The 20,291-nt window shown below is 32.9% G+C and overlaps 1 protein-coding gene across 1 annotated transcript in view; it reads right to left on the minus strand.

The window, feature by feature from the left end:
* Window positions 1-2,254: 2,254 nt before the first annotated feature.
* Window positions 2,255-20,291, minus strand: part of LOC114877973 — a 227,567-nt gene continuing 209,530 nt past the window's right edge. The window contains exons 5-6 of the mRNA XM_029191213.2: window positions 19,794-20,043; window positions 2,255-3,946 (exon numbers count right to left, since the gene is read on the minus strand). Of these exons, the coding sequence (XP_029047046.2) occupies window positions 3,861-3,946; window positions 19,794-20,043 (336 nt within the window). The 3' untranslated portion in view covers window positions 2,255-3,860. The remainder of the gene's footprint in view (window positions 3,947-19,793; window positions 20,044-20,291) is intronic.

Here is a 20,291-nt window from a genome sequence, read left to right on the forward strand (position 1 = left end):
CGCAATGGTAGGTGTACAGAGTGATTAAAAAATGCGTCTTTAAACCTTGGGAAAGGAGAAAGCTAATAAATATTAGACTATGATTTTTACATTGTTTAAATAGAAGGGACTGCAATGTTTTGTCCTCTTTTAATTAAAGGTGCAATTTTAGTTCCGTTTTCTTAATTTACATCAATTCATTGCCTTTTACTTGAAGCACGGACAAAACTTCTCAGTCAACCCTTTTGGGAATAATATATTTATATAGGTATTTAAAGAAGATTATCACGATGATTTACAAATTTATATACACATTCAGCAAATATCTTCTTATGATGCTGATATAAATGAAAATTTTCAGTATAGATATTATAGATTTACAGTGTATGCTATGGAGGAATAAAAATATTATTTAATTTTGCTTAAATGAAAAATTGAACGTGGGTACAGTATCGAGTATGGAGACCTCTCTAGAGAAAAGCCCAATCACTAAATCAATAATAATTTAAATTTTATTTTCTTGACCACGTTATTAATATTTTTTAGTTGTACATTAAATTTTAGTAATTAAAAATTATATTAATATTTCCTAAATTATTCTTAATATTAATATTTTAAAAATTAAAATTTTGAGCTTTTATGAGTTTTTATGGATAGCAAGTAATGGAGTCTCTTTTCACTATACCACCATTTTCCCTAGAGAGCCCAATGCTCAATACTGTACTCTACAACCAAAATATCAATTTATCATATCTATCAATGTTCTAAATTTTGAACTCAAATTTTTTCAACTGAAACCACCTTAAACTATCAAAAATCCCATAGAAAGGTATTAATATGACAAACTAATTAAAAATCTGAAAATGTCTGCGTATCAGAGTTCCGTTCACTCGGACACATTTTTTAACCATTCCGTCGATTAAACAATAAAGATTACGCTTTACTCCCGTAGAAATAAATCGAGTTACAGCTAAACCTTGTTCGTCAAGCTCCTATCGATCATTACGCGTTTCTCAAGCAAATTCTCTCCGACGAACGTGTAAGTACGTTCCTCGCGGATACCTCGTCCCGCGGGTACTCTCGCACGGAAACCGGAAACTGTATCATTTCCACCGTCACCAGAAGAGGGAGAAGAAAAGTTAAGTTCCATCGTATCTCTCTGATTGTTGGAGATGGTCCGCGAAGAATGGCGGAGTAAGATACAAGATAAAATGACATAGAGCACGGTGTGACAGGTATCTTCAACCAGATGGCATGGACATCTGATCGCGTCCTTGAATTGGAGGATGAAATACGGATGCGAATTGAAGTGGGAACTGTTCGTCGTTGTCTGGAACTTAACGTTTCTAGAGCGACTCCCTGTGACACCGATTATGTGCTACGCGGGCGTTCGTCAATGTGTCCGGAAGAGAATGTGTGACGGGAAATGGTGATCCTTCGGGGTGTTAACGTGTGTAGGTGTGCTCTATTGGAAATGTCGTGCACTGGGAGCTATTAGACCGTTGAATATCCAGTAGATATACATAAGATTATTAGAACGTTGAAATATGTACATAAAGTTTAAAGATAGGATTTGATGATATGAAAGTATCAAAAAATAGAACTTATATGCTAATTGTAGTTATTAATTGAAGAATAATGGTGTAAGAGTTATTGGTTGTACCAGATCTATTTATCTTAGAAATTGGAAATTAATTGGGTAAGTAATTTTCATTTTATGGAACTTTGAATTGAATGCATCTAATCTAGCTTAATCTGTATTACGAATTTTGTCAAAGCATAATTATCTCTTTGAGGAGTTAATAATTGGTAATTAGAGGTAGAAGGCTTACAGGGTTAATTGATAACATAAAAGTATCACACAATAGCACCTATGCCATCTCAATTTAAAGCTTAAGATTTAATGAAAATTACCACATAAATGTTTCATCAATATTCTAATTACAATCAGTTAGCTCTCCTTTAGAATAAATAATGAATCAACCAGTTTATAGCTTTGTATTGTCTATCAGTAAATATCCAATTTTCAATTACTTATGTTAAAATGATGAAAAAGTATGTTTTGTTTTGTTTTTGATTGACAATTAAATATTTTGTAATAATGGTCATCACCATTATTTGATATGCAGCATTAAGAATTTAATATTGTATAATTTCAACATAGAAAATAATAAATAATTAATGATTATGTTACTTTGCATAGAAACATCACATCTATTGATAAAATAATGATAAACAATTTAAAAAAAATTTTTAATTTAAATTGTTATTCGAAAGGGATAATTTTTAAGTAATGGCCTCTAAAAAGTTAATTACTGAGAAACTGGAAAGTAACAAATTGTTATTGCAAAAAGGAAGGCTAATTAATTATTAATACATTAAATGCAGGGATGGTCACTATTTAAGGAATAATTCTACTTAGAATCTTCAAAAATACTAATCTTCTGGCAGCAAAATTTAAACTATTAGAAGGTATTAAAGAACTAATTTACACATTCTTAAATATTTTGCATAATTTCTAAATAAGTAATAATGATCCATATACAGGTGGCAGAAAATTTGCAAAGTTCAAAAAATCAATAAGTTATTTCAGTTTAACTTTAACTCTGTTTTTCTTTCCAAAACTTCTAAAGCACATTTTACAAATTTATTATGTAAAGTTACACCAAAGCTATAAAACTTTATTTTAAATACCATGAATAATCTAAACTCAACGAGCTTATGATGGCATAATTTTAGAATCTCAAGTGGCAGTTCTTTGTCACATAATATTTCATTTAGTTTAAAAAGATTTTCAAAAAACATATTTTATAAATAAATACATCAAAATATAAAAAAATAAAAGAATTATAACTATCTAACCTTCTTTATAAATTCTGGGTATGCAGTTACTTTAATTTAAAATAGTGATACTTTCCTCTTTTGACTATTTTCAATACTAATTTTATATAAGGAGTTTAATTACTATGTCGAGGGATGTAAGAAGAGAAATCAGATAAATTCCTTCGAGGTCCACTACGAATCGATCTAGGGGCTGTTATAAAGAACACATAATTGGTAAACTGAACATTTGACGATGTGACATCTACCATTATTATACAGAATAATAAATGAAAAGTGAGAAGACATAATTGCTAATATTAATAGATATTAATTCGCTAAGTGATTGTAATATGTATTCTTTAATTGTCATTGAAGATCCTCGTCTCAAGATCCACACTGCATTACTGTGCATAAAATCTTCCCAGGAAATTCGTAAAATAAATTATAAAATAACACCACAGTAAATAATTATTTCAAATAAAATGTCCAGAAATTTTCCTGGCCATCGGCAAATATAATACACACGTTAACCTCAGAAGCATTTTTCAAAACATCCTCGAAGGATCATCCGTTTGTTCGCTACTTACCAGACGCGAAATCGTTTGAGCATTTTAAATCGGAAACGCCGTTGAACGCATTCGCCTGGAGAGATCCGCGCGTGTGCCGAGTCGGAAAGCGTATCGCGTCAATGTTCCTTAGCCACGGCGGACATTTATCTCCGACAGTCCAGACAAGCGTATCAGTGAACCGTGTGTTAAATTGTGTTGTCGCGTCTCGATTTCGGCGAAACGATCGCAAATTCGGGGACGTACGACGAGGATAACATTAAAGCGACGGCATACGCGATCGTTCCTCGAACAAAAACCGAACCGAGCACGGTGAAAAACACGTAATATCCATGTCGAATTTCAACAATATCCCTTTCTCCCTTTTACGGTTCGATCGTCCCTTAAACTGCCCCTCTATTCCCTTCCACCTTTACTCCTTCGTTTGACTAGTGCGCTGTTTATCGTGCGACGCCCATGAGCTCCCTTTCCGTGGCCTCAAACGTGTCGCGACTATCTCAGAAGCAGCTGGACCGTACACACCGTCAGAATCATCAAACAGGTTGACGCAGAAGCTTCACTTCCGTTATCCGAGGTCACTGTAACAGACATTGCACCACTACGTTATTACGGTCTCTTGTTGTTGCATTTTCGAATAGCTGTTGAACTTTGTCGAAGTTTATTCCCTAGATAGGTAATCGACTGACAAAATTGTTAAGGAAGTATCACAAATATGATTTCTAATGGAATTGCTTTAAAAGTTAATTATACGTGAATAATAATGATATTCAAATATTGGTGAAATTTTGGAAAAGCTAAATAGAAATAATTGTATTTAAAATTATAGCGAGGTGATGCTTGGTTTTTCATAAAAATGTATTACTTATTATTATTAAAATAAGAAATGTATTGCACATTATTAGGAATTTTTTAATTTATCTAATTAGAAATATTAATATTAAATATTAGGCGTACAGTACTGAGCATGGTAGGCTAGTCTAGGGAAAATGGCGATGTTCCGGGATTCCCCCACCCGTTGGATTAGGTCCCAGTTCTCACTGTAGACCTCCCCCCCCCCAGGAGGTCCCGAGGAATGTGACGAAGTAGGGGAAGAGGCTGTGAGGTTTGTTTTTGTATTTGAATGAGGGAGGAGCGAATGGGTTGGCAGAAATGAGTGATTGGCAGGAATGTGAATGCGTGCGAGAGTTAGTCAGTAGTATTGCGTCGTAAAAGTATCATAAAAATTTTTGTAATTGTCCATATAATATAGGACTCCATATAATATAGGTCTGTGGCCCCCCACCACTTGCGTATAAACGTTTACGCGGGAAGAATTGAAAATTTGAATTAATTTTTACTTTGTTATTCGTACTTTTCAGTTATGTACTAAATTTACAAAATTAAATATTTACAAATTTATATTATTTTGTTTCTGAATCATTTCTAATATCAATATCGCCCGAACTAGGGTTTTCAGAATTTCTGCTTCTCCTGTAACGCTATTTTCCCTAGGGAAACCTACTTACTGTGCTCGACACTGTACAAATTAATTATGGTTTCTTAATTACAAAAGGATATGATAACAATAATGGTTATCCTAATAATTGAAATTACCATAACTATTCAAAAATAAATCTTCAACTAAAAAAGAAAGAGAGGCACAGATCTAATGCAATATTGTAGAAATAATAAATAAAAATAAAATACATTTTTAAAGAAACAAAGAGACAAATAATTTAACAATATAATGATTTAAATATTTAAACTAAAATTTTCATTTTATATCCCAAAATATCAGGATAACAAAATTTCAATAGCATACAAGGTGTCCTCTTTCCCACATAATAAGGAACATGTTAATCAATGACATATCAGAAAATCTATGTGCAGAAATTTAATAAAAAAATCTTGCCTAATAATTGAAATATTTCACCTAGTACTAAATATTTTAGCAATATACAAAATCATCTTTTAATCAATAATAAATGAAGAAATTTATTTACATATGTATGTTCAGTTAATGATAGCTATCAAAAATGTCTAATAGTAGTAGTAATACAATAATACTGGTAAGTAATAAATATCGGCCTGTTACGCCTTTATCCAACTATGTATAATGGTACGATTTACACGTATAAGAGGATTCGTTAGGTAGAATTCTGGATCCGATTTAGTGAATCCTGGAACCGATAGTACGAGAATAATGCCCGTCTGTTGCGAAGTTTCGGTGAAATTTAATGAATAGATATCACGTTCATCGATACACGTATCAGTGGTAATTGGTGGATTTTCATTTGGACAGCACAGCTGTGTGTTATTGACTGCAAATTCGATGCATGCACAAACTGAACGAGGTATCTGGTATTCTGGTGGTAACAGCAGACGTTCCAATGAATGCAGGGGATACAGGCTTAAAGTATCGTTATGTCAAGATACACGGTGCGATGACGTTTCAAAGTTACCGTATCTAATCCTTCCCTGATAATACAAATGGTCCCGAACCTGTTCCCCGATACATTTCCAAATCTCTACCCCTAGATCCATCGTCAAACGAGCTTAGGCAATAGAACAATGAAACTGCGGTCAATTATACATTTCGCATAGGAAAATTTCAATAGAAAAAATATTTTACTGTTTTAAAAGTTTACTTAAGCAAAATTATTTAACCTTCAGACGGCGGACCATGGAGAGAGCCGCGATTTTAATATAATTTTGTATTTCATATTTTCATTTCCACTGTTACTTCAAAAATTATTTTTCCGATATATATATGGAACTCTTTCGTTTAAAAATTATACATTTAATTTTAGGTTAATATCCTTATATACAGGGTGTCCTAAAACTGGGGTAAGATTCGTGGAAGGATGATTGCTGAGGTTATTCTAAACAACTTTTTCCTTTGCCAAAATGTTGGTTAAGGCTTCGTTTTCGAGTTATTAACGAAAAACACTGGCCAATCAGAATGCGCCTTTACCGCGGACCGAACCGCGGTCGTGATCAAGTATATCGGCACCACGTCGGTGTAATAGGATTCGTTGGGCAAAAGTTATATCGAATAATGAATAAAAAAAAGAAAAGAATAATAGTGTTGAATTATTGGTTGATCATGAATAACGAAACTTTTGCCCAATAAATCCTATTATACCGACACGGTGCTGATGCACTTGACCACGGCTTGAACGCAGAGCATACCCAACACTCTCGTGGTTCGGTCCGCGCTAAAGGCGCGTTTTGATAGGCCAGTGTTTTTCGTTAATAACTTGAAAACTTAAGCCTTAACCAACATTTTGGCAAAGGAAAAAGTTGTTTAGAATGACCTCAACAATCATCCCTCCACGGGTGCTACCCTAGTTCTGGGACACCCTGTATAACATAAAAACTTGACCCAGGTTCCGCTGATCAACGGATAATGCCTTATTAGGGTAAACCGGTATAAATGTATATGGTATATCAATATAAATAAACAGATATTGAAAATTTTCAATATTATATAAAATAAGATTAATAATTGGTTCTAGACCAGTGAACCTATGGTCTACAATACATTTTGCAAAACAAAATTTGAATATCAAAAATACTGTTATATATATACATGTAGTAAATAAATAAATAAATAAATATTAAAAGTTTGCAAATATTACACAAAGTAAAATTTATAGTTTAAAAAAAGAGAGATATAAAAGTTTCATAACATATCACTTCATGTAGCAGATTTGATAAGTAATTAATAAAATCATTAAAAATTGATTCTTTAAACAATCAAATTTATCAGATATTTTCAATTTTCCTTTACTTTTCACGCTATTCTTTCTCCTCCTTATTTTTCCGTTATATTATCAATCGTAACAAATTGTTCGATTTCACAGGCTTCCTGCAAATCGACGCTCCTTACGTCGTCCATTTCGATAATGAGATCGGCCTTCGTCCAAATATTGAAATGTAATAAAATTTCTTACTGGAGCGGAAAGTTTCGCAAGGGACTGCATTAAATGGAACGCCAATAGATTTTGTGCTCCTTTGTGCCGTACTCCTTCGGCCGAGGGAAAAGTCAATTTCGTAAAAACAATTCTGTCGACCACGGGCCAGGGAGTAATACGTACGAATCAACGGACCCGCCAGCAGCCTGTAAAAGACCTGGCGTGAACGAAATGAAATTACCACGGCTGCAGAACCGAACGAATTCCTGTAACGTCGATATACCGGGGATTTGATGGGAAAAGGAACAGAAGGGAACGGGATCGACGGCTTTCAAATTAGAAAAAGAACCAGTTCCTCCTTCGACGTATCAATTCTTCAGTTAATTATAGGCGTTTTCTCTTTTTCAATGAAACAGAGGGATGTGTTAATTCTTGAAATGTTATTCTTCAGCTGTTAGGTAGAACGGCTGTTCTGCTTTGATATTTTCTTATTTTATATTGCAATTACATTGTTTGAAAGTTAATTCTATATAACTCCAAATTGTAAATTGTTTTCAGAGATATTTGTACTTAGTCGTTCCCAAGGAGAATGACGATGCAGGGAAGAAGGCCCCATATACAGGGTGTCCAACGACTACGTCAACAACAGAAGAGGGATGATTGACAAGGTGATTCTAAACAACTTTTTCCTTTGCCAAAATGTTGATTAAGGCTTCGTTTTCGAGTTATTAACAAAAAACACTGGCCAATCAGAGCGCGCCTTTAGCGCGGGCCGAACCACGAGAGCACGACCACGCCACGGCTTGAACGCAGCGCAAACCCAACACTCGTGGTTCGGCCCGGGCTAAAGGCGCGCTCTGATTGGCCAGTGTGTTTTGTTAATAACTCGAAAACGAAGCCTTAATTAACAATTTGGCAAAGGAAAAAGTTGTTTAGAATCAGCTTCGGTTGTTGACGTAGTCGTTGGACACCATGTATATAGATTTGTGGCCTCCCACCACTTACGCATAAGCGTTTACGTGGGAGAATTTGAATTGATATTCATTTATTATTCATATTTTTTAGTTATATACTAAATTTTATAATATATAATAATTAAAAATTATATCATTTTACTTTTAAGTCATTTTTAATAATAGATTTTGAGAATTCCTTCATCCCCTATATCGCCATTTTCCTTAGGGAAGTCTGACTACATCCAAGCCTGTAAATAATCTAGATTAAATAAAGGCAATGAAAAATTACGAATGTTTAATCATGTTTCCCTTGAAAATCATATTAGTTAATTTCTCATTATTATATTCTAAAATTCAACGTGATGTTTAATTACTATTCATTATTAACATGAAACTTCATTTCATAAATGAATTAATATTAGATTGCTACATATAAAGTGGTGTATTTTAAAAAGTCTGACATGATTAAATGACATAAACGTACCACAAAATAGTACATATATATAGTATCTCAATTTGAGGTATAAAGTTTGATGAAAATAACTATAAAAATCTTTCAATAACGTTCTTAATATAAAATAGCTCGCTAACATTTTATAGTTATAGTAAATAATGACCAATTTTGCAACATATAAATTCTAATAGAATTTGGTGACATAAAAGTACCGCAAAATAACACTTATAGTATATCAATTTGAAGCTTAAGGTTTGATGAAAAATAACTGCGTAAACGTTTTATCAATATTTTTAACTTGTTAAATACTGCAGTGAAAATAGTCTTGTGTAGTATAGTATACTATAATTTCAATTATTCTGTGTATGGTCCTTTCATTTTTCAATTTAATCTTTCTATTTATTTCTCGATTTACTGACATTCATTTGCTGATTCTCTAAAAATTCTTTCAACAGTAGAACTACATGCAGCAATTATTCAAATTATAGTTTTTAGATTTTTTGGTTTATGTTGCAGAAATTAAAATGTTTTTCCTGAAATGTATTTTTGTCAAAATAAAAATTTAATTAACTTCAAACTATAATTTTGTTACAATAACGATATGATCATTTATTTTCAATCGTTTACTTATTTATCCTTTCATTTGTCCAACTTGTTTTTCATTTTAAAGTGAATTAATTGTTAAGTAATCTAAAAAACGCTTAAATTCTTAATTAAACTTTTCCTGAAATTTATATTAGAAAACTTATTTTAAATTTTAAACAAATAAATGTAATATTTGTAATAAATGTGTAAATGTAATATTTGTAAAATGGACAGGAATGACGTGAATTAATCTAAAGTTAAAATAATATTATGTGCGAGTAATTTAATCAATGTTAGACTGAAATTAATTAATGTTTAACTTGCTTGGAGTGATAATTATAACAACTTGTAAATTACAGGAATAGCAGGGTAAATTTTGCGTGAAAATTTCCATACGTTGGCTCATTCTACATACAACACTTAAATAATTATTATTATCGTTTATAAATATTTCTTAATTAATAATTTATTGAATATATAATCTGTACTATTTACAGTATTTGTTCCATCAAGATAAATAAAATAATAATTTATAGAAGTATATTAAAAATTAGATTATTTAACTGAATCTTAATTAATGAGCCTCTAATGACCCATGGAGAGAGCCCCAATTTTAATTTAATTTTGTATTTCATAATATTTTCATTTTCTAAACGTCACATTGTTTCTTTAAAAATTATTTTTCCAATATATAAAGCTCCTTCGTTTACAAATTATACAATTAACTTTTGGTTAATATCTTTGTACCTCTTTTGTACATTTTGATCACGATTGACCCAGACTCCACTGTTCGAAGCATAATTAAATTTTAAATAGCTATAATTTTTTAAAAAGTATTAATGAGATCATTTAGCATTTTTGTTTCTGACAATAAAGCTTATTTTTCTGAATTTATAATTTTGTTAAAACGAAATTTGTGATATAAAAAAAATATATATTTTATTCAGATATCTTTAAATAATAATGAGTAAAATGTAACATATAAACATGTATTTTGCGTGCGCAGATCGAAAATAATTATAAACATAATTTATGAAAATCCCAGGAATAAACGTAAAAATTGATGCTTTGCCATAGAAAAAGCGAACGTTGAGCATTGAAAATTTATCGGTAAAATCGGCTATTCCGTTTCGCATTAACTCTGCAAAACTTTTCCTTTGGAAACGTCAAACATGTTTGCAATTACACAAGCGTCAAATCGAAACTGAGAATTTCATCGAAAAACTCAAAGTAGAATTATTTTAAAAAATTGACAAAAACAGTGAACAAAATTTAACAGCGAAACGATCGTAAATTTTATCGCGAAATCCGTTTAAACTCAATTTTCCTTCGAGTTGCATATTTCGGTTGGAGAAAAAAAAGGAAATTCCGCATTCTTCTCAGAGAGCCGAGGGAAAGTATGACAAAACGGAAATTTTTCGAGCGACACTGAATAAAATTTTCAACCACCAGTCGACGAGTGAATTGTTGGCGCAATGTATAAAAATACGATATACATGGAAAGGAAGCTTGTAACATTGCTGTATGGGTTTCCGGTAAGAGGTTTCTAGTGGAATTCAAGTGACCATGCTTTCTGAGAAGTGTATGAGGCTTAAGCTGCAGGGAAATCCGGAGAGTTCTTGATATAAAAACTCTCCAGTCAACTTCATGAGCCGGCATTCTAAAGTTCGTGACACGAGTACTCGAAAGTTTCGCAGAAACGATTTACATAGAATATAGGGTAAAAGACGTTGTTGTCATTGCGCGTGTTGCCCTTCGGAGCCCTCGAAATTTTGCGGGACTCGAAAATTACGAAGAGGAAAAAAGAAGGTGACGTTAGTCGGTGTTGTTGGACGTAAAACTTTGCAAATTACACGGGATTAAGCCCGAAACGAGATTCACGGAATGAAACCGGCTTACAATTTCCGTCCCGGCATAATGCAGCGAGAAGCGCCATTGCCTTTCTTTGCTTTCTGTATAGTTTTTTTCAAATTGCCTCGACTGTTGCATTTTTAGCAGTCATATGGTGGTTAATACAAAAAGAAAATTAACTTCGTGTAATAGGATGAAAGTATGGAATACAAATAATAATCAGAGCTGTCCTTAGAAATTGAGGGATCCAGGGCAAAAGGCGAGATTATTGAAAATATTTTATTAGAAACAGAACACTTTAAATTCTATTGGTGATTAAAATATATATCATAATTCGGATATTTTATACTTGTCATTTATTGCGAAATTTAATGATAACGTAACGTAAATGATAATCTTTGGGAAATTTAGTCATTTTAGAATTAGAATTCTGGAATGTTTACATTTTTAAATTCTGGAGTTTTGGTAACCTGAAATCTTAAAATTCTGAAATTTTGAAAACCTGGAATGTTTGAATTCTGAAATTCTGGAATTTAAAAATTCTGAAATTTTGAAAATCTGGGATATGTAAATTCTAAAATTCTGAAATTTTAAAATGCTAAAATTTTAGAATAGTGAGGGGGTCAATTCACATTTGGGGATGAAGGCCAATCCCGATTTCTACTTATTGTTAGTTACGTCAATGAATCATATCAGTCTTAGTATAATACATATTTAAGGCGGGGCCTAGGGTAAGTGGGGCGTCCCTGGTAATAATAGTAATAAAATATTTCTGAAAATTATTTTGCACTCATATTTCTATATGAATTCCGATTATTTGCAATATTTTTTGACAACCCTTAAATAATAAACCATTATGCAACCGTGTTTCAATCATAATCTTAATACCATATATACAGAGTTTATTATTTTTTTAAAAATGATATAATATATTATTCTGAAATCTTTATTAATATTCAGATTTGTTTTTACTACATAAAAATATTTCCTTTTTGGTTCAATGTTGAAATTAGATATGAGTGATGAGATTTATCACATAAACCAACAAACCTTCATAATATTATACTGAATGGCAAATTAATAGATGTCTAGATCATTTGTGGGACGGAACGCGTAAAAAGGCCGATCAATCACGAGAAGTTATCGTATTAATAAAAGATCGAATTGGCTGAAGAGAAGAAATGTCTCGATTACCTCTGCGATGCGATCAAACGAGAAAATTCTTATATAGATTTTCCTTCGGCTTGACCGCATCGAGGATTCCTTCACGGTCGAGCAGCTCGTAAAAGTGATTCCTTCGATATCCCTGGGCTCATCGGTCAAAATAATCGACGTGAAGACACTTCTGATAATCACGACGCTAAGCATCGTCGATCAATCACACGATAACGTTCTTGGGCGTGCAGCTGAAGCTGCACCACCGTCGACATGCGCTCCTACAACCCATAAACCAGGATATTTTCCTGTCTTCTCGCACCTGATTGCGTCTGGATGGTTGGATATACAAGACGAGGAAAAATTTATAGCACAAATGAGAAAATGATAATATTTCATTAAGAAAATGTGGCCCATGCAAGTATTCGAAACTGTTAAATGAAATATTTACACATAATGGATTTATGTTTTTCAAAATTATATTGCAATTAAAGTAAAATGTAAGACTTTAGAATATATGGATTAAGTTATTAGAAAAAATTCGATTCATTTTTATTAAGAAAAGAAATATTATTTAATTCTTGAAGCCTGGCTCAATCATGGCCCACACTTACAAAACATATACTTAATTACTATATTAATTATATATAATTAATATTCGAAGGAATGATAATTTGAAATATAAATTAAAATTAAAATTGTGGCTCTCTGTATGGTCCGCCGTTCGAGAGTTAAATAGTTCGAGAGTTTATATAGTTCTCTGATATAAAAATTATAAACTCGATATTAATATATAAACTTGTAATTTTAATAATTCAAAATTAATTTATAAATGAATAATTTAAATAAAAAATTGGTGGAATGTGGAATATGAACATACATTGGACAATATTCCCATATTCAGTAATTTTAATTTGAGTTCAAAGTTAAAGAATGGAAAATTTTTTAATTAGGAAAGAAAACAAAAACTGTATTTTAAACATAGACTTATTAAAAAGAATGAACAAAAAAATTAGTATTGATTCTAATTTGATAGCTAGAAAGCTAAAATAGTTCTTGTCCTGTGATGTAACGGGTTTGGTCCTTTCCCATAGGCATCCCATGGGAGAATGACGATGCAGAGAAGGGGACTCTACATATATGTGGGATGGTCTAGCTTTAAAGTGTCAATCTTGGCCAGTATATTCCATAGGTCTCAATAAGAAAAAGATTTTATACAAGCATAGGTTCTTTTGCCCTTTATTAAAAAGTTGCCAACAAAAATTCACTAACAATGAGATGGAACAGTGTATACATCAATTTAATACAGTAGTAAATTCCATTTTCAAACGCTGTTAATCTTGCATTGCTAAGGACAGTGGCTATTTTGAAATGAAATATTACTTGTATTTACGAATTTAATATTAGAATAAGTAGCAGCAGTAATAATTAGTATCAAGTAATTAGTAACTTTTTAAAAAAGATTTAAACAATCTACATGTGTTCATATAACATTTCTTTTTTATTTAGACCTATAAAATATACTGACAAAGTTTGGCACTTTAAACCTGGGATTCCCTATATACAGGCCTATGCCCCCACCACTTGCGTACAAACGTTTACGCGGGAAGATTTAAATTGATATTTTACAATTATTAATATTTCTCAGTTACATACTAAATTTTTTAATATTTAATAATTAAAAATCATATGAATTCTTTTCCAAATTCAATATTAATATCGTCAAAATTGAGATTTTGAGAAATCCTGCTTCCCTTATATCGCCATCTTCCCTAGGGAAGCTAGATTTGCTCGCGAGTGCACCTAGTCTTCAAACAGTTGCGATGTAACAACTGCGAATAAAAGGCTTTAGAATATTCACAGTAACACAGGGAATAAGCAGGTAGTTACGCACGTAATCGTCGATCCAGAAACCATTAGCGATTTATCGTACGACTGTGAGGACTCGTAAAAGGAGATCGAAAGACGTTCAAACTCTTTCCTTCCCTTTTAGTTGCTCGTCCAATATGGGATCGTCCTACGTGAGATCAGCGTCCGGGGATTCCGGAAGAGATTCGCGAAGCCACTGGAATGAAGGCTCGTTGGAGTGTTAGGGTTGAACGAGAAAGATAGAGAACGAAGGATGGAGAAGGAACAGTGTCTTTAAAGGGGTCAAGAGAGAAAAGGGCTAGACGAACTTTCGAAACGATGCCGAAGAACCCAACAGTCGGCATCTTCTGTAGAGCAAGTTTCTCGACGAGACCGAATCTTACGTGTCCTCCCCCTCCCTCTCCTTTCTCTGCGATTCCATTGGAAAAGAGGGTGGAGGATCTAAAGAGACTTCCACTGTTGCTTGTCGCCCAAGTTCTGCGTGCAAGCCGGATTTTTGCAGAAGAGGTAAACTGAAGAGGGAAGATTCTGGTGTAATATGCTGGCTCGTTGGGACGTTCTCCAAAGGGGTGACTTCATCATTTCCTTCCTAGGTGATCTAATTTCGATTCACTCGAGTTCGTCACGAAAGTTCAAGTTCCGACCCAATTGGACCTCTTGCTTTCTATGAAATGTTGCATTGTGCGGAGGTAAAAGACGGAGGTCACACGGGTATATCGTTTCTTTATATTTATGAAAAATAGATTAATTAGTTATTATAAATTGGCTAACATGTAATTCAAAAAATTCATAAATAGGGATGGAATCAAGCTTAATATGATAAATAATGATGTTTTCGATTTTATACAGAGGGTTCCATTTAAATTAATTAAGGATCTAAGAATTTGAAAATTTTCGATGATTTTTGCAAAAAAATTGTATTAGGAAGATACTGAACTATGTTGGAGTTTGCATAATTTTTGTAAACTAAAATTCTTTTTATCTGCATTTTTTTTAGAAATTTGGACATTGTGTATTAATAATAATAACAACAAGAAATTAAATGTTTTTAAAAGTATTCTAAGCTTGAATAATTATCAGAAAAATAAATAAATAAAGAATAATGTTTTTATACTTCAAATATGACAATTTAAACAATTACATTTGGTAGAAGGTTAAAAATTAATTTGTTCAATTAATTTTTCAACATATACATTTAATATTGAAGGATTTTTAGTTTCAGAAATAGCTGACTGATAATGATTAATTCATCCAAGCATGTAACCTATGAATACAAAATTTTATTATACATATAATCTTTACAATATGTCTAAAATTTGAAATGCAAAAGTAGTTTCAGTTTTCCAAAAATATACAATCACAATAACGTTGTAACAAGGTATGGTTGACCCACATACGTACTTTCCCTTCGTATCACGTGAGATATCTCGGTTTACCACTGCATAGTTGATTGCCTATCCCAAATAACTCTGGTTTACCGCTGCATAGCTGAATGTCTATCCCGAAACAACATGATTGTGCGCTAGTCGATGGATTAAAGCTGCACGAACACGGCACTTTGCATTTTCGATACTTGAAAAAAAATAGTAACAATAACTCTACAACAAGCAACGAATATATGTATCAAATTCAATTCAAATCTAAACCATAAAAGTTGAAAAAAACTGTAGAAATTTGAATTTACAGGAAACAATAAATTATTATGATTGAAGTTCAATTAGTAGAAACTTATAAAAAATAATCAACTGTTTTGGACTCAAGTTTAATTAACACCTTTGAAAATCTAAGAATCATTTAGGGTATGATAGGTGTTATTAAAGGTAACTATACTTAATATTGCAATAAAAATAATTATTAATATTCATAACGAAAATAATAATTACAATTTAACCTCTTCAATCATCCCCAAAATCACCCTCTTAAAATGACCAATCAAAATATCAAATTTCTTATCTGAAGTTAAAGAAATTAATGTGCACCTGTCAGAGTACATATTAATCTTCATTAAGATAAATAATTATTTCTCATATTAATTTATTTTCCATCTTTTATTTATTTATTTTCAACTCTGGTTATTTTAATGTTAAATTCAATTTATGACTCTACCCATTTAGCTTACTTAAGAAATGAATAAGACGAGGTTTTAATTAAAAAGAAACAGTTAAATTAATTCATGGAATCGTTTTCCTTAAATAGTCCTTTGAAAACGCCTTTTTCTTCACAGTGCCGAAGGTATTATTCACACCTCTTTAAAATTCAATTTAAGTGAGTAATGTGAATCGTCACAGAAACAGAACGAAATTTTACTATTTCTGTTCGTAGAATACTTGGTTGTAAATATTCTACGATAAAGTGTATCTCATTATCTTTCCTAAGGGAAAGATTCACACCGTTCCTTGTTACCATGGTACCAGATTGATTCGCACTTCTCGTCCAGGTTTGAAAGGGTTACGTAACATCGTGCTAAAGAGAATTCTCGTGTAACAAGATGAAAGTGAATTCAATTCAAATTAGCGACACAACGGACAATTGTACGGTTGAACGCGAGAACGATTTTATTAGTTCTCGCAGAAATTTCCTTCATTAATTTAATAACACCGTGAATGAACTTAAATATATATACAGAGAGAGAAATCATTTGATAATCACAAGCATTTATTTATTATTTAAAATTTTTTGACAATTTAAGAAGACATTTTGATTTATCAACTCAAATAATTTTAAATATTTGAACTCTTAAAGGTATATTTTTAAAAACTTTGAAAAATTATTGGAACTTGAATAAGCATTCAAGCAAAAACCAAATAAGACTAATTATCATAATCGGTCTATAATCAATATTGTTCAAAAATTATTTTTGTATACAAAGAAAATTGTAATAATAAATTTCCAATCAAAAGTAACACTGCAAAGTTTGGAATTTAAATAAATAATTTTCTACTTACAGGGAACTCACTAAGTGTTACGATCACTAAATAATGAAACTACATACTGATCGAATTGAGTAACCTCCTCCTTTTCGAAGTCGATTAAAAATTGGACACACCTATTCGCCATTTTCATTCAATAGATATTAACATTTATAATTAATTATTTGTTATATCGTAAAGAATAACATACTCATGTATACAAACGGTTAAGCACATGTCTGTAAATCCAAACGTTCTTAGTTCAAATCTCGGTATCCTATTTTTTTGGTGAATTTAAAAAATTTATTTTTGAAATTAATTTATTAATTAAGTTTTACTTATATTGGTGTCTCAAACGATGCGTTAAAACGCCTGGCTAAAGAATGGTTGAACCAGGAATTCACCAGGCTCTGGCAAAACGCTAACGGTATGAGACACACGAGGGCCCTACTTGAGGGACCGTCTCAGAAGCTGGGTGATACCTTAATTCACCTGGACAGGGCGCAGCTGCGCATGCTCGTGGGCCTAGTGACAGGACACTGGTACACGAGGAAACACCTCGCACGCATGGGACTCACAGAGGAGTCGACATGCCCGAGGTGTGAGGAGGAGGATGAGACACCTCTCCACGCACTCCTAAGATGCAGGGAACTAAGGGCCCTAAGAGGATCAATCCTGGGGACCTTGGAACCCTCATCATTAAGCATCTCGGCTGGCCTGGTGCCGGCGCTTCTAAATTTCGCAATAGAAGCCCAGCTGCCAAGGCACAGCCAGTAAGGAGGCTGCCTAGCGGCCCGGGTACAATGGTCCCCAAGAACTGAGTGCCCGATTAGCCTCAACCAATCAATAATAATAATAAGTTGTACTTATTATAAAATTTAAATTATTTTTAATATCCATTACGTAATATTAATATTTTTTAAACGATTAGCCGTCTGCTCCCAAAATGGGGTACAGGCGAGATCAAGTGGATGAGTTCTATAAGATGGCAAAGTTCCATTGATAAATTAGTGAAACACTTGAAACGTCCCTATTCATAACTGTGACGTATTCATGAATTATATTATTGCAAGATGAATGGAGAAATTTATAAAAAAATAATTTTATCAATCAACAGAAAATTTGCAATTGCAATGAAAACTATCATGTTCCATCTAAAGTTCAATACATCACCAATTACCATAGTATACTTAATTTGCTTATATGAATTTATTATGAAAACCATTCCCTCTGTTTCAACCCTCAACTACCATGATTTATAGAAATATGACATAAAAATATATATCTTTTTTATGCTTGAATAATATATACCATTATCTACTTTTCAGTAGAGGAACTATAGATTTAACTTTGAGGGTGTCATGTCTGACCCTACGATGATATTTAAGGGTTATAAGAGATTGAACAAGTTAGGGACACTCTGTATATTCAACAATGCACACACTTTCGAACGATAATGTATGATGTACGAGGCGAACAGAAAAGAACGAAGGGGACAAAAGTAGAGAGTAGGAGGAGGATAATAGGGATTGAGGTTTCTATCCGTGGCTGGTCAATTAAATCTCGTCGACGTCGCGTGCAGGAAGCGAGCGCAGCGTGCACCGGAGGCTTCCTTTCCGATTTCGAATGGGTGGACCCTAACTCTCCAAATTTATTATCCTATGCGATCGACCGGTTAATCCCCTAACCAGGGAGCTCGAGCGTGCAACTATTACCCCGCAGCGTACGTCAACTGGCCGCAAGCGGCTTCGTCGAGAGACAGGTGTGTCGGCCACCGTGTCGAAGCGGAACAAAAAAAAGAAAAAAGAGAAAAAAAACACAAGCTTTTTGGGGTTTTGGGGAGATTTTATCACTAACTATCAATCCTTTTATTCCTAACTACGTAAACATATATACGGTGTTCGACATCAATTGTTAATCGTAAAGAATTATAATAGTAATAGGCTACAATAAAAACCAAATTTTTAATTAATCATAAATCATAACAGTTAAAATTTTAAAAAGATTTTTGTTCCTATAAAAAGTTCGAGTCCTTTTTGATTTAATCTGCAATTTTTTATTCCTACTCATAGAACATTAATTCTGATTAATGTTTTTAAAGTTCATATTGTTTCTTTATTTTTGCAATAAAGAAACTTTTCTGGCCCTCTTCAGATTTATAACATATTTTAATGGGTAGTTGATTTTTATTATAAAGATGTCCTTATTTAACTTTCGAATGACGGACCATGGAGAGGCCACAGTTCTAATTTAATTTTGTATTTCATATTACTTTCATTTCCTAAATTTTACACAGTTCCTTTAAAAATTATTCTTCCAACATATGAAACCCTTTCGTTTAAAAATGATATATTTAACTTTAGATTAGTATCTTTCTATACGTTTTGGAGATTTGGGTCACGATTGACCCAGGCTTCGCTGTTCATTGGTTAAAATAGAAATAAATTAAGATAAAATATAATAAAATTAATAAAATTAATGAGTCAAAATTTGAAATTAAAATGATGCAACTTGTAATAACTGTATGTGCCCTCAGCCTAATGTGGTGTTTTATGTATAATACCCCCTTAAAATAAATAATATGTAATGTAATACACGTTCATCAGCGATCACGTAAGTGTCATAATAATTAAAATAAAGAAAATTGTTCTCTTACCGTTTGCTCAGACTATTCTTTCCAACACTTATAATTCAATACATAAATCAGAACGACGACGCGCGAATGTCGAAAGTTATCCGAAAATTCTTACCTCTCTCGGGCACGGGTTCGCGCAATCCAGCACCAAGCTGCACCTCGCTTATCGCCGAATATATGCCGGGAATCTGTGCGCTGCATCGTAAATTCAGCTGGCCATTCGAGTAATGGAACGGTTGAAGTTTCACTCGGATCTCGATCCACTGTAGATTCTCCAGCTGATCGGAGCGAGGCGCGGGGGCGTCGTTGCGTTCCCACTTCTGTTGCGGGTACTGCTGCGGCTGGTGTTTTGTGTAGGAATCCACCTGCGAGAAATCAAGCGTGAATTGATCGTGAAATTTTCAGTGGAAACGAGAAGAAGAAACGGGAATTCAGTCGCGCGTGGAAACGCGCTTCGCTCGCGAAACGTTTACACGAAGAAAGGAGAGGAGTGGCCGAGGAGAGCCGAGGAAATGTAAATCTGCTTTTAACGAAATCCGTTCATCTGGAATCGGGAAGCGAACCCTTCTTCCACCTCTTTTCTCATCTCCCCCCATACCGCATGCTGGTACCC

This window comes from Osmia bicornis, chromosome 7 (assembly GCF_907164935.1).
Source record: "Osmia bicornis bicornis chromosome 7, iOsmBic2.1, whole genome shotgun sequence".
NCBI lineage: Eukaryota > Metazoa > Arthropoda > Insecta > Hymenoptera > Megachilidae > Osmia > Osmia bicornis.